At 40.8% G+C, this 14,154-nt stretch overlaps 1 protein-coding gene across 2 annotated transcripts; it reads right to left on the bottom strand.

Annotated features, from left to right (window-relative positions):
• Nucleotides 1-280: 280 nt before the first annotated feature.
• ulk1a (unc-51 like autophagy activating kinase 1a) lies at nucleotides 281-13,599 on the bottom strand. Of its 2 annotated transcripts, XM_034872275.1 has the most exons (28): nucleotides 13,562-13,599; nucleotides 13,104-13,374; nucleotides 12,917-13,009; nucleotides 12,780-12,821; nucleotides 11,548-11,580; nucleotides 11,393-11,429; nucleotides 9,808-9,981; nucleotides 9,027-9,100; nucleotides 8,842-8,943; nucleotides 7,647-7,705; nucleotides 6,553-6,635; nucleotides 6,413-6,463; nucleotides 6,218-6,306; nucleotides 5,901-6,057; nucleotides 5,729-5,789; nucleotides 5,458-5,547; nucleotides 5,183-5,305; nucleotides 4,968-5,092; nucleotides 4,560-4,660; nucleotides 4,200-4,324; nucleotides 3,813-3,934; nucleotides 3,333-3,452; nucleotides 2,646-2,800; nucleotides 2,327-2,502; nucleotides 2,099-2,217; nucleotides 906-1,063; nucleotides 651-786; nucleotides 281-502 (listed from the first exon to the last, which is right to left on the bottom strand). In XM_034872275.1, the coding sequence occupies exons 2-28, from the start codon at nucleotides 13,191-13,193 to the stop codon at nucleotides 459-461; spliced, it is 2,739 nt and encodes a 912-aa protein (XP_034728166.1). In that variant the 5' UTR covers nucleotides 13,194-13,374; nucleotides 13,562-13,599; the 3' UTR covers nucleotides 281-458. The 2 variants fall into 2 exon arrangements, with proteins under 2 accessions (XP_034728166.1, XP_034728167.1); XM_034872276.1 differs by lacking the exon at nucleotides 13,562-13,599 and having other exon boundaries at nucleotides 3,813-3,928; nucleotides 13,104-13,552.
• Nucleotides 13,600-14,154: the final 555 nt, after the last annotated feature.

Genomic DNA, 14,154 nt, shown 5'->3' with positions numbered 1-14,154 from the left:
CTCATTCAAAATATCCAGACTTTTACAGTACACATAACACCAACGCTTTAAATACAGAGTATAAGAACAACTAAATAATCATTGTTTCAAGTACAACATTTTTAAAATCAATTATTTAATCTGATTAATCTATGTGCAAAACACAAAAAAACACACCATTATATACAGTCTGTAACAAAAAACAAACAAATACTTAGAACAATGTACCTGATCCAAGTATTAAAACAATCATGACATTTCAACATCCTAAAGAACTTGTCCAAAACAGGACTTCCAGACATTTCTGTGCATTTATGTAAAGATGACAGACTGGCGTATAGGATAAGAGCAAATGCTCCAGTGGTCATTTCCTTTAAGACAGATCAAAGTGCTTGTGTGTACTGACAGTCTAGGAGGATCCATCTACATTCAGGACTGATGGATGAGGCAAGATAATGCATTAGAGCTCATTGCTACTTTTAACTCTGCAGAGCAGAAAGGCGTCGCTCAATACACTGCTTACCTGAGAACAGAGAGATTAAAAAAATAAGATTAGAATACAATCTTGTCAAGACTTAAGCAAGCTTACATGAGGAATTCATTTGTGGTTTGATTCTAGCATAATAAACTACTATCTTGTGGTTTGTGTGTCACAGTGCTGCCACACATACATTTATCAATGCTGTCAATGTCCTTCTGCTCTGTGATGATCCGGGACAGACCCTCCATCAGCAAAAGGGCTTTGTGATAGCGCTGGACTGATGCGGTGCCATAGTGGAACATCTCATCTAGAGCAGCACACTGTACCTGAATGCAGTAAGAACACACACACATTAGGGCTAAGATAAAGATACATACTGGATATATGCTGGATAGAACCTGATTTTATATGAATATCAACATCCCCTGCTGTGAGATGAGCTCACCATGTGCACAGTGTGGCTGTAGATGAGCTTCTCTGCTGTAAGTCCATTGAAGCGGTCCATAAGCTTCTGTTTGTCAAGCAAGAAGGTCTGCAGGCGATGGTTGAGGGTGCGACAGTACATCACACAGCTCTTGTACAATTCATTCAGCTTCCTGAGCACTGCACAAAGGAAATACAGTATGCAAATAAACTTCATTATTCAGAGATAAACTGACCCTTGTCATAACTCTTTAACACGGAATGTCAATTCTCCCTCAGACTACCTAGATGGATCACTGCTCTCTTCACAATTTTAGTCCTTTGAATTTTTTAGACTATAACCAGTGTTGCCACAGTTAACTGTGGCAACACACTGGTTCTAAAAAAAAAAACTTAAAAATGACAACTGGTTTACTGTGAGGCAGCTCGACATTGATAGTAGTGGGGATCTTGTTTATTATGGCACGAAAGAGAGCGAGTCATCCCTGTTTAAGGGCAGCATCTCCTCTACAACATACGGCCCGACCAACTCTTTCACCTCTCCTCCACTTACTGGTTTTGAACCAAAGTCCAGCTTTTGTTGTTTGGGTGGTGGGAGACCTCCTGCTCCCTGCTACGCACCACCTGCAACTTGCTTTGTGTGTTTGACTGCGAAGTGCTGCGACTCCAAATGTTTTTTTCAAATTTGACGTAGTGTTTTTGTAGCTAGATAGCATCCCCACCAGCACTGAGTGTACAACGGACCTTAATATTGCCATCTTTAGCTGACACAAACTCAAAATAGTGTATTTCAAGCTAGAAAACGCACACCCTTTCCCCTTCCACCATTGTTGTTTACATTTGAGTTGCTGCGTGGTACACGTGAACTGTCCTCATGCTAAAAACCTGACTTGTTGCATGCGTGACTTCACTACCCGAGACGCAAGAATACAGCAAAAATGTATTTTTTTTACTAAGGACAATGACAAAAATATAGTTGTAATGCATTGTGACTTGGGTAAGTAACTTTAATCTGATTACTGGTTTGGAAATAGTAACATGTTAGATTACTTGTTACTGAAAGAAGTGGTCAGATTAGAGTATCATCACTTACTATAACACCCAAAAGCTCTTGTTCTTCTCGAAGGACTACAAACTACAAACATTTAACAGGCACTTTTCAAGTCCACAAAAGCAGAGCGCTTAGTACTCAGAACCAGAGGTCACTGGTCTCACCTTGTTTGACTGTAGCAGAGGGGAGAAGTCGGCCTTGTTTGATAGTCTCTTTAGCATTGTGAAGTGCTGATGACAGAAACTCTTCAGCTTTCATGTACAAAACTAACTGCTCTGCATAGCTGGAATATGCACAGAGAAAACAGCGGTCATTCCCAAGCACATTTGTGAAAGAAGGTACCTATTGTATATAAACATATATAGATGCAGAAAATGTACAAAAACTCTCACCTCCATTCTTTACTTAGGAGGCTAATTTGATCCGTCACCAAGCTCTGCTCTAGAAAAGAAACATCAGGACTGCTGATGGCATCCAGCGCCGAGTCCTTGGAAGAAGCCAATTCCATGACACATAGGACAAAAGCCAAAGTGAATCGCAGGTCACTCAGAGCGTCTGTATGAGCCTGCTGTGAAAGGAATACATACTGTGAAGGCTGCAACTGTTAATTTGAAATCTAAATTTGCATCTTCAAATGTACATTAATACTGTAACTTCAAAACAACCTGGAGGGTTCACCTCACAGAATCGTCTCATAGTACTCGTCTGTACCTCCATCAGTGTATCTTCTGGGAGCTCTGGAGGGTGAAAGACCAGACTGCTGTGTGGAGTCGCGTCCATGGCTTCAGTCTCACTGTTTCTACGGCTTCCTTCCCGGAGAAGCCGACTGTTCAGTAACCAGGCTGAGTTAATGTAGCTGGGGGAGCCTGCATTTCAGACAACAACAAATACAGCTGAACCCTGAACAGAGGAAATACGGGTAACGAAGAGAGCATGGGAGTGACTGATGTAACTGATATGGGAGTAACTAACATGTTTTAGGTGTAAAATAACAAGGTTGCTCTATTTTATGTGTTGTTTTGTTATTATTTTGATTTCAAAGCTTGAATGTAACCAATCAGTGTGTTCTTTTAGCCACCCATGCTCTACATATGGATGCGCGGTCCTCCAAGTGAGCTACCCAGGCGCCCGTTTACCTCAAATTTGACCTGGTTAATAAGGGCTCTTAGTGCTTGTGTTTTGCTTTAGATTATGTTAATTGAATAACTACACCTTACTTAATTTGCACAAGTGATGGAAATTGACTTTAAACTGGAGAAAGAAGTTCATAAAACAAAAGAATACAGCATCATTGGAGGCTGTCAAAAATGTACTCAAGCGATTTCTCACAAACCTTCTACAACACATGCTAAAATACTGCAATTGACAGTAAGTCAATATTCACATTAGAACATCTACCTGAGAACATCCTTGTGGTATCAGGAGGAGTGTTTCCTCTGGACAGAGAAACCATAGTGAAAATCGTAGGAGGTGGGCTGTCGGAGTATTGAAAGCCTTTATGACAACCAGTAGGTGGTGCTGTAGGAGAAAACTAGAGTTCAGGTCAAATGTCCAAGATGTCCTTGAGAAGTGTGCAGCTGAGTAAATGACATGGTCATTGTCATAGCAGTAGATGCTTCAAAATATGCAATTTGTAACTTCTACATGTTGCAAACATAACACTTGACCTTTCCTGTTAATTATGTGTGTGTTTATTTCACAGGTAGTGATTTCACTATTACATAAAGCACTATCTTTGTATAAGGGTAATTCAAAATTTGGCTGTAAAATATATACCCATCTTTTCTAACCTACAACAACAGCTACAAACTCCTAAATACTGGTGAACAAAGACAAACAGCATCAGTAGAAAATTGGTCCTATTTGTTCCATTGGTACCTGCCATATCCATGCTTTTCTCACAGTTAAGGCTCTCGTCGCTTCCCTCTTCAAAAAGGTGAGCTCCATAGGCCGCCTTCAGTAGCATGTCAGACAGCTTGCCTGCACTCAGTGATCTGGACATTTAATACAGCCACAGACACCATCGAGAGCATTAAATAATTCATCAGACAGTGTACAGTATCTTTTATACCGTGTGAAATCTCTAGGTGCCCGATGCCTCATTTTTATATGAATGAAGTCTTTAGTAGATGTGGAATAGTAAAATAAACACATACAAATTGACATTTAATTCCACTATCATATGATTTTGCAGATTATATGATCATATAACAATAATTATATATGTATATTTTTAATAATATATTAACAATAAACAGGTCAGACCTTTTAAAAGGCCCACTGTTATTGGCTGATTTCCTGCTGAGGTGGGTCTGGGAAGCAGGACATGGGTCAAGGGATTGCAAGTCTAGGACTGTCCTCATTCGGTTTGGCATTCTTGAATTAACCGCCTGTTTAAAAGGAAATAACAGTTTTCAAAACATAATGTATGTACTAGCACGTATACCGTATAATTAGGCGATCAATTTGATTCTGCTGTGTAAGCTGTGTGAAAGTGTAATGCAATAGTCACTTTTGCTTATACGAAGAGAGGCAAAACCAAATTGCACCAGCTAATATTCTGTGTGCATTGTGAAAGAAATGTGCATGATAGTGTGTATTAATAGAGATGTTTTAGATGCTGACCTTGGGACTGGAGGTGTCCTGCATGTCAGGGGAGCCAGCGAGCCGTCCAGTTCTTGTGCTGAGCGGGAGAATCTGCTCTGAGGTCTTTGGGGTAATTCCCACTAGAGTGCAGAGTATTATAAAGATTAAACCATAGATGTGAGTCAGGCACAGGGGACTATGGGTACAGAGAAAATCGCAACACATTACCACAAAACAACTCCGTACTGTACATGACATGTTTCAGATGGTGTAATTTTTGTTAACACCCAAATGGCTCTGGTGGCCAACAACAAGTGCCATTTCACTGAAAAATTTCCATCTAGTGTTTTAAGCTGTAGGAGTGTGACCTAGAGAGTTGCCGTAGAAGAGCTATGCTTAACAAACACTCCCTAAATAGGTGAAACAAAAGCTGATTGAGAAGACTACCTAGGGGGGAGGACTGCAGGGGTCGGGCTCCTCCAACCCCTGGGGAGTTGAGGACAAATCCTGGACTTGGAGCTCTACAGCCTCCACATTGTGGGGAGGTGCTGCTAGCACAGCAGAGTGTGACCCTGAATGAAATGAGAGATAGTTAGAAAAAGAGAAGAGAATGGGTAATAACAAGACACTGAGGTGGGGTGTGGGGAGAGATAAACACATGCCTGGTGGAGCCTTGCATGCCGACAGGTTGCAGGTTCTGTTCAATACGCTGGTAGTTTTGGATTTGAGTTGGGACAGGAATGGGTGCCGAAGGGCTGCATTTACGAACGATTTCAACAGGCTTGCTGCATGGATGAAAGAGGAAAGGAATTGGACACAAAGGAATGTCATTTTTTATAAATCATTTAAAAATAACAGTGGAATTCACAAAAAAGTAAAAGCACCTTCTCAACCCATAATATCAACCCAAATGTGAACCTGCCTGCCGTTCTCTTACCTAACAGGCTTGGAAGGAGAGTGTAGAAGGGGCGAGGGTGGCGGAGTCTTCCCTGCATTTCTGGGACCTCTCTCAGCCACTAGTGAGCTCCTTAAAAATGATATTTGTTAACATTTTTTAAATGTCTGCATATTTATTATGTTTTAATAACAGATTTGTTTATAAAATATTTATAAACAAATCTGTTTTGTACATATAAAAAAGCATCATATTCTTGGACATTATGATACTGATTAACTGATATTGTGTACCCCTCTGAGTGACAACTCACCCACTGTATATCAGGCAACTCTCAATGGGTGACCCATATTCGACTTCACACGTGCACTCGCCTACAAAGCCATAAAATAGAAATAGTCAGACTCCTTTTGCTGATGTGACGAAAAATTTGCATAATAGAAAAGAATTACAGATATCTATAGAGTAAGGTTTACATGTCTTACTTAGAAACTGGGCAGGCACCATGACATAGTCCTCTGTGTAAGTTGATGTATTCCTACTGTCTTCATTGGCTACATCTTTCAGCAGGAAGCCGGGGGTGTCCAGTGTAGTTAAATACTGCGCTTTGGGCAGAGGTCGGTGCATTTCTCCATCGGAATGCTAAGAGAGTGTAAAATAAAGAACTGTTTAAATATCATAACTATGGTAGATTATAAAAACCTAATACACTATGAGCTTACTGTTTTTATTTAAAAAGACACTTCACATCATTGACCAAGTGATTTTGTTTAATAAAACCACTATAGAGAGGTGAACACACTTGAGGAGAGGCCAGATGGGATGTGGAGGAGCTGCTAGAGGAACTGACCGAGCCTGAACTGGGGAAGGGGACCGCGGTAGCTGGAGAGCCTGTCAAGAAAACATCCATAAAGCAAATGTGCTTGCAGTAAGACCCCGGCTACAGCACCTTTATTTATTCTGAGGTGTACAGCAACAAATAAGATAAAGTCCTTACATTTCTTTGTGGATGACTTTGTCTCCAAGAAAGGATGGTGAAAAAACTCATCTGCAAATGTAAATATTTATGTGTAAGGGAGGCGTTTTAAAATGTAATTATGAAAAGCAATTCTGAATGTTAAAAAGGCAGAGGCATACCAAAGCCAATCCGTTCTTTGTTGTTTCTCTGCAGCAGCCCCAACAGCAGGTGTCTTAGGTTGCTAGAAGTCTCCTTTGGGATGCTGAGAAAGAGAAGAAAATCATTAAGTGGGTTAATTTCTAACATGCAGTTTTATTAACTGTATGTGTAACTTACATGTTGATTTCATATTTATTTAGTAATATATATATATATTTTTTTAACTTGCTGCTTCAGTGTGTTCAGTGGGTTTTGCATGACATATGTGGTCCTAAAATAAATAATATTTAGGTCACTTGTGTTTCATAAGATCAGATAAAATTAGTGAATATTTCATCTATTTTGCGGCTTTAGTGCGCGTGTGTGTGTGTGTGTGGGTGTGTGTGTGTGTGTGTGTAGCTATGTAAGATATGTGAAAATGTGCTGTGCAGGTCACTAGCTGGCAGCTTGAAGCATGTTATTAATAGAATGACAAGAAAATAACAAACATGCTTCCTTACACTGCGTCTTATAAAGTGTCTTTATCTGGCAAAGTACATCATAAAAACAGTAGGAGAACAATTCCACAAATCCCTTTGAACCCTTTCCAGGTCCAAGTTCTGAGCATGAATGACTCAGTGTTCAAAATGACTTTAAATAGCCAGGAGAACTGACTGTAAGGGCATTTGTCAAACTATATCAAGGCACGTTGCGCATGGACAGCACCTCATGTAGAGACATATATCATAGGCAGGACAACTCGATTTAGTATCATAGATTATCATAGATTTTCAAATATAAACTATGTGAGAGTGGCTGATGGAGAAAGTTCTCGATGATCAGTCATCAGGAGACTGTACACGTTCCTTGCACATAAAGACTTTTTTTAGTGGTGTTATGGGCTGTATTGAGTGCTAATTACCCATATGTGTGTACATGTGCCTGTGTATGCTCTTGCAAGTTGGTTTGGAAACTGTCCGTGTGCACTCCAAACATCACCCACATATATACAGGTCACCCATCAGCAAAGTGAGTGCAGAGAGGACAGCTCTCCCTGTAACGCCGGTTTACACCCTTCCATCATCTTCCTGTGTGTGTGGTATAGAAGTGTGTTGACATGGGGTCATCAACTAACCTGGGTAGGAGGGTCCTGTTGCTTTCATAAAACAAACGGAGCTCTTGCGGGGTGCTGGCCTACACACACACACACACACACACACACACACACACACACACACACACACACACACACACACACACACACACACACACACACACACACACACACACACACACACACACACACACACACACACACACACACACACACACACAAAATGACTGCTAACACACATAAGCATATGCAAATGAATGCACCGGCATCCTTACAAACATGCATTTCTATAAATGATAGTGTATAGCGGAAGCTATTTATTTTACTACATTAACACAAATATTTTAAAAAATAGTTACCACAGAGCATATAATCCAAATATAAATAATGTGTGGGTGATCCCTACAAGGGCAAAGTAGAATGCTTAGAGATGCCAGCGAAGTAAACAGCAGCAGCAGCAGCAGCTAACCTCACACTGACCCTAGGATTTATCTAAACTAACACACCTGCCTGACAGAAATAGAAGTCAATCTTTGCTCTCATTCTCAGAGAAAATGTAATCAACTGAACATAAACATAAATAACCTCCATAGTTACAAAAGGTCAAACAATGAAAAAGAATGCTTCTTCTTCTTCTTCTTCTTCAGCTGATCGCATATGAGGATAATTATTTAATTTAATTACTAGAAATGGACTTCAGACAAAGAAGGGACCAAAAACGAGACAGAACATTAGCATGTGTCTATTCATATTTCACAACTGTGCTTGGATTCTGCAAATAACAGTTCAACAGTGTCATCTGAGCAGCCACGTCAACAGGAGAAAGTGCTACCCAGGGCTGTGAAGCAATATTTGCTTTGGGTCGGGAGAAATGGCACCCATCCATTTCCTCCACGCACCCACCCCATCTATAAACAAGGTGCTTTCCTAACAAGTAGTCAAGCTGTTCCAGCATTTTCCAACTACTAACACTGGAGATCAGGGAGAGTGTCACCTAGCAGGCAGGTGGTTTTTGATGTTGCAATGTGGATCCTGTTTCTCTGTGTTGTAAAAGGGATGTTCAGTTCTGTGTTGACAATAACGAGTTCTGCCCGTTCTAGGACGGGAGCATTTCTTGGCAAAGTGCTCAATTCTTTTACCTAAACACCTAAAAAGAGTGATGTTACAGTTTTTCTATCTGCATGTGTGTGTGTGCGCGCTTTTAAGTACAACTTACGTAAAATGGTGCCTTTCCAGTCAGACACTGGTAGACAATAGTTCCTATGCTCCACAGATCAGCCTTGGCATCATAGTTCTGGGACATGATGACCTCAGGAGCCTGTGACCAGACAAACACAACTTACAGCTTAGGGACACAGTGACAGTACATCCAGCATGAAAGTAAGAGATCTTAATACTCACCATGTACATAGGAGAGCCACACAGCGTGGCCGCCATAGTGTTTGTCTGGAGATGACGTGCAAACCCAAAGTCAGCTGGAAGGAGAGAAATAACGTGAGGGTCATACACTTTTGTGTGTATGTGTGTGTTTGTGTGTGCAATTACAATCTAACTAACTTCACCATCAACCAACGCATTTTCACAGACACATCACACAGTACATTTACTTCTTTTAAGTCTGCATTCGCACAGCCTCCGTCGGCCCTCAGCACAGGTCTTTCCACTAATTTTAAACGGTGGTAGTGTAAGACGGGGAAAAAATCACAGCGGCCTCTTGCGAAAATTTGACACCGACTCAAATTTTGGAGAAACGAGTCCTACGTTGGCAGTCAGTTTTGAGGCGATGTGAGAGTCCCGTACAGTAAACAGGAAACATCAATGCCTTCGCCGCCACAAGAAGGTTTCAGAACAAAAAACACAAGCACTGAACTGGCCAGGAGTTAGTGAAACATTAATGAAGAACAAGCACAGATGGGTCTTGCTCATCTCTTTTCTTTCTCTCTTTCTCCGTAAAATGAAGCTGCCATCAAGTGTGGTTGGAAACTTTGAGATCTATAAACATAGTGACGGAAAACAGTAATTGTGAAATATAGTCGTTTTGGGGGGGGGTCTAAAGAACACAACAAGACACAAATGGGCCGTTTTAGGGACCTTCCCACCATCGCACAACCCTGCGGAGAATCGCCGGATCGCTTTTTTTGGTCGGAAAGCAGCATAATACTCTGCGAAGTGAAGTCATTACCTATCTTAAGGCATGTATTGATGGGGCTGGACCTGCGCCCCTCTGGGTGGCAGAGCAAAATGTTCTGGGGTTTGAGGTCTCTGTGGAGGATGCCTTTGCTCTGCAGGACCTTCATGGCCTGACCGATCTGCTGCAGGAATACTCGGATGGTGTCCTCACTTAATGTGCCCTTAGCTGAGGGTCAGAGGGATGAAATACACAAGATGATCTAGGAGGAAGTTAGCATGACAGTACACAGAAGGTTTATCATATTGCATGGTATGTAGATACACACTGTCGGCATTTAATCCCAGCATGTTGGCCCCGCCACGTTTACTGTCGGTATAGAATTTCAAATGTGTATATTTTCAGCTTTTTCTAGTATTCTATATATTGAACTACATATTTTTGGATTTTTGGACTGTTTAAGTACGTCGGCCTTGGTTGTGGGAAATTGTGATGGAAATGACCAATTACAAAAATAATCAATGAAATTAATGGTTAGTTGCAGTCCTTGATCTAACTTAAAATGTAAGGTACTTTGTTTGTTTCTACACTCTCACCAGAAACTCGCATATAATATAAGGTGAAGATGACCTACTCTCATCACATAAGCGTCACTGCTCTCAAACTTCGTGGAAGAGAATTTTGTTTACGAGGGGACTTCATTTGGATATTAATGTCAGGGCCGTCAGACATGCTAGCACCCCCACACAGCCCCTTCCCAGTATATTCAGTATTTCTAGCTGCAGTGTTTTTCCATCGGAGCACAGGGGATAAGTGAGTGGCAGATGGGTGGGGTCATGTGGGTGCTCTGTGAACCTTGCCAAGAGTGACTGAGTGTTGTGCTGCAAATAGCTGGATATGTCTCCTTGGCAGGGACACTGAATGAACAAGTCTACAAAATAGGAGATGCTGGCAAGGTGAGAGAATTAGACTAATGATCCATATTAGTATTTGAACAGACACCAGCGAGGTACATTCAGCCTGAGAAAAATCAACCCCATGCCCTCAGCTGTGTCATTATATTTTGGAGCAGGTTTTGAAACTTGAGACAGCGAACATTTTCAGTGCATAGCCTATGAGAAATTAGGAGAATTTCTTTTTTTTATCATTCTGAGAATTCAAACTTCACAAAAAAAAAAAAAATCACAAAACTGAAAAATAAAGGCTCTGAGTTATTTTTTGCCCCTCATTTTGCACTGGTTTCTACATCCTTTATAAGGAAAAACCTTGGGGGGGGGGGATAACTTTAGGGGTTTAATTTAATCTGTGTTAAGCACTTGGGAGAATTAGGAATCATTTATCCACTGACCTGTTGTAACCTTATTCTATGGCTGCTCTGCTCTGCCTCCTGAAAATCCTATTATTTCTTCAAAACACTGAAAACGCTTAGCCAAGCCTCTTAAAAGCCAAACTGACCTGCCAGTGCAACGGTAAGCTGCTCCACACATGTTTACAGATAACAAACTCTAAGTGTGATCCTCTATTTCAACACTGAGGAGTGTGAACGTCCTCTTGTTTGCTTTGACCACTGGTGACACAGAAAACTTTACAGTAGTGAGACCTGAGCTATATTAAGCGCTACAGGATGTAGCAAACTTACAGTGAAGGTACTCTGCCAGGTCGCCTCCATTGCAGTACTGAAAAGTTGACACAGACAAGTCTTAATAGAAGCGTTGATAATGCTGCTATTTAGTAAATGTGATTTTTCATTTTTATTTCCACAGAGGAGGCATTCATATTTCTGACACAACTCACCTCCATGACGAGATACACACATCCTCCCATTTCCTATTGAGAAAAACAGATAGATGCTTAATATTATTTTTTTAAAGTACAGTAACTGGAATAAACTTAGTGTGAAAAAATCGTAGAGAGATGGGTAATTATTAATACATCAATGTCTTAGCAGCTGTAACAAGTGATACCAGCTCATTTCTCAGACTAGGTTAACACTTTTTTGGCCTGTAATCAGCTGCACTTCTAGAAATTCTTGGCCCAGTGACAACAGTTAACTCAGGGCCTGAAACTGTACCCCATCATGGCCCCTATCCAGGCCCCCCGAATGACTTAGGGCCTATCCCGAATTAGGCGCTCTGCTTTCATTAGCATTGAAAAGAGTTTTGAGGTGACATGTGCTGGGGCAAAAGGGTGAGAAGTTTAGGGTGTCTTTTATATAAAGTTATAGCTAGTAGAGTCTCTGTATTAAAGAAACCTAAGAAGTGTTGACCATGTGTACTTTTGTAATAATAACACCATGTCTATTACTAGGCAGTAAGTATCAGTTTACCAGATAATAGAAGGAGCAGGTTGTGCCAATGCCAGGTAACACATTGCGGTCCACAAAAGGCTCTGACTTCAAATGTATCATCTAAAGTCGCTAGCCTTACATGCCGGTGCCTGTCTGCTGTGAGACTCTACTCAGACTCTGTGTTTTATAAGCCATTGTCCGGCTGCACCCTGCCATCTGTCAGGAATAGTGAGAGATCAGCTAACCCCAGTCTGGTGTATGCCAGGTGTCAGTAAAGTGAGAGGAGGAAAGCACACACACTCAGGCAAACTCACATCTAAGCAAATAGTTAATTGGATGTGCTGTGTGGGTCCTCTTTCATTCCTTAGACATTCATTTAGTCTATGGCATATAGTCACACAATATCAATATCATGTTAAGAAATCGCTCACCCACCCAGGTTTCAGTACTTTAGAATAATGCGTTTGAATGAAGAACACTTTCATTTAATATAATCTACAGATCCAGTTCAGGTCACTGAGGTTACTAGTAGAACCATAAAAAACTACAACATCCAAAAGCCAAGTCTGTATCACGTGGACTGGTGACGCTCAATGTTGAGGCAACATGTCAACATATGCAACATGTGGCAGCAAAGTCCCAGCCTGCACCTGTGTATTGCTGTGCGGTTACCCAGCATATATCTGTGATGATGTGTGTGACAGGTGAGCGGGGAAAAGAGAAGACAAACCATATTTACCTGATAGTCAAGTAGTCTGACAATGTTTTCATGTTTGAGTTCCTAGAGGAGATGAGGGAGAAATATAAGTTAAAAAGGTACACAGAGAGACTGACACAGGATGTGTGTGTGGCAACATAAAAAGTCAACTTTAGTACCTTCAATATTTTGATTTCTTTACCAAGCAGAGACTGAGATTTGGCCAAGTTTTTCTTGTTGATACATTTCACAGCAACTACCCAGTCACGTTTCTTGAAAATTAAAATAAAAGCAGGATATAAATACACTGGACTTACATTTATCAAGACAAAGACAAGACAAATCGGTCTCAGTTGGAAAACTTACCTCTTTATGTCTGCCTTTGAACACAACTGCAAAGGCGCCGTGACCAATCAGGTCTTTCCTGTTGAACTCAAACTTCCCAACAGACTCCATGGATAATACAAAATAAATGCGTTCAAGTGTCAAGAGGTTGATTCTCCAACTGAAAAAGACGTACAGTCCCACGACTCTTCCCTCGTGACGGTAAATCCCATATCATCGATGGAAAATACTATCATCACACGTGACAAGCTTCATACTCGAAGAAAACAACGATGACAACATTAAGAAGTTTCTGTCAACACAACAAGTAAAAAAAACAACAACTGTGTTATAAAATATTAGCAACCGGCTGTGCCTTTTAACGATTAAAATTAGTCCCTGTTACTTTTCTAGAACCGGTTCAAGTTAAAAGCGCACGTTAGTGTTGTTAACGCTGTTTGTTTTTAGACACTGAGCTCAGATATTATTGTCTTGCTTACCTTTCTACCCATGCGCTGCCTGAGTTATTCATATCTCACGGCGAGCATGCGCAAACAAACAGGCAGAGGTTTGATGCTGACGCCTTCACGGACAACTCGTAATTCAATAACTTCATTTGGCTAGGATTTATGTTTAAACCCCTGTATCAAGAAGCAGCCATTTTACAAGTTAGCTACTGTCGTGGTTACTGATGTTTTTAATTTAGATATCAAGCAGCACAGCGATTTTGTTATGCGCTGGTACGTATGCTACGGTTTTTCCATCAGTCTCAAATGATAACACTCAAACAAAGACTACCGAAATATAAAAAAAACAAAAACATATTCCACATACAATAAAACCCATGTTCACCATCTCTACTCCACCACCTAAATCCACAGTTGGTGTTATGTGTAAATATATTCCAACATTTATCTGCAGCTAGGATGAGGCTTGCTCCAGCAGTCTGAGTTTACCAAATCAAGTGGAAAGTAAGTATTTTTACTATATGTCCTTTGTGTTTCTCCGGACTGTTTTCTTGAGGTACAGTGGAGGGATAGTGGCCTAATACAATGAGAGAATTTTGTTCTAAGACTATAACTTTGGAAGATAC

This window comes from Etheostoma cragini, chromosome 5 (genome assembly GCF_013103735.1).
Source record: "Etheostoma cragini isolate CJK2018 chromosome 5, CSU_Ecrag_1.0, whole genome shotgun sequence".
In the NCBI taxonomy this organism is placed as follows: Eukaryota; Metazoa; Chordata; class Actinopteri; order Perciformes; family Percidae; genus Etheostoma; species Etheostoma cragini.
This window is presented reverse-complemented; position numbering and strand designations above follow the sequence as displayed.

Excerpts from the sequence above, each read along its gene's own strand:
- ulk1a (XM_034872275.1), bottom strand. The coding sequence starts at position 13,193 with ATGGAGTCTGTTGGGAAGTTTGAGTTCAACAGGAAAGACCTGATTGGT. Across the intron at positions 2,801-3,332 it reads TACCACAAGGATGTTCTCAG|GCTCCCCCAGCTACATTAAC; the intron begins GTAGATGTTCTA and ends TCTGAAATGCAG. Across the intron at positions 503-650 it reads CATTGACAGCATTGATAAAT|GTAAGCAGTGTATTGAGCGA; the intron begins GTATGTGTGGCA and ends CTCTGTTCTCAG.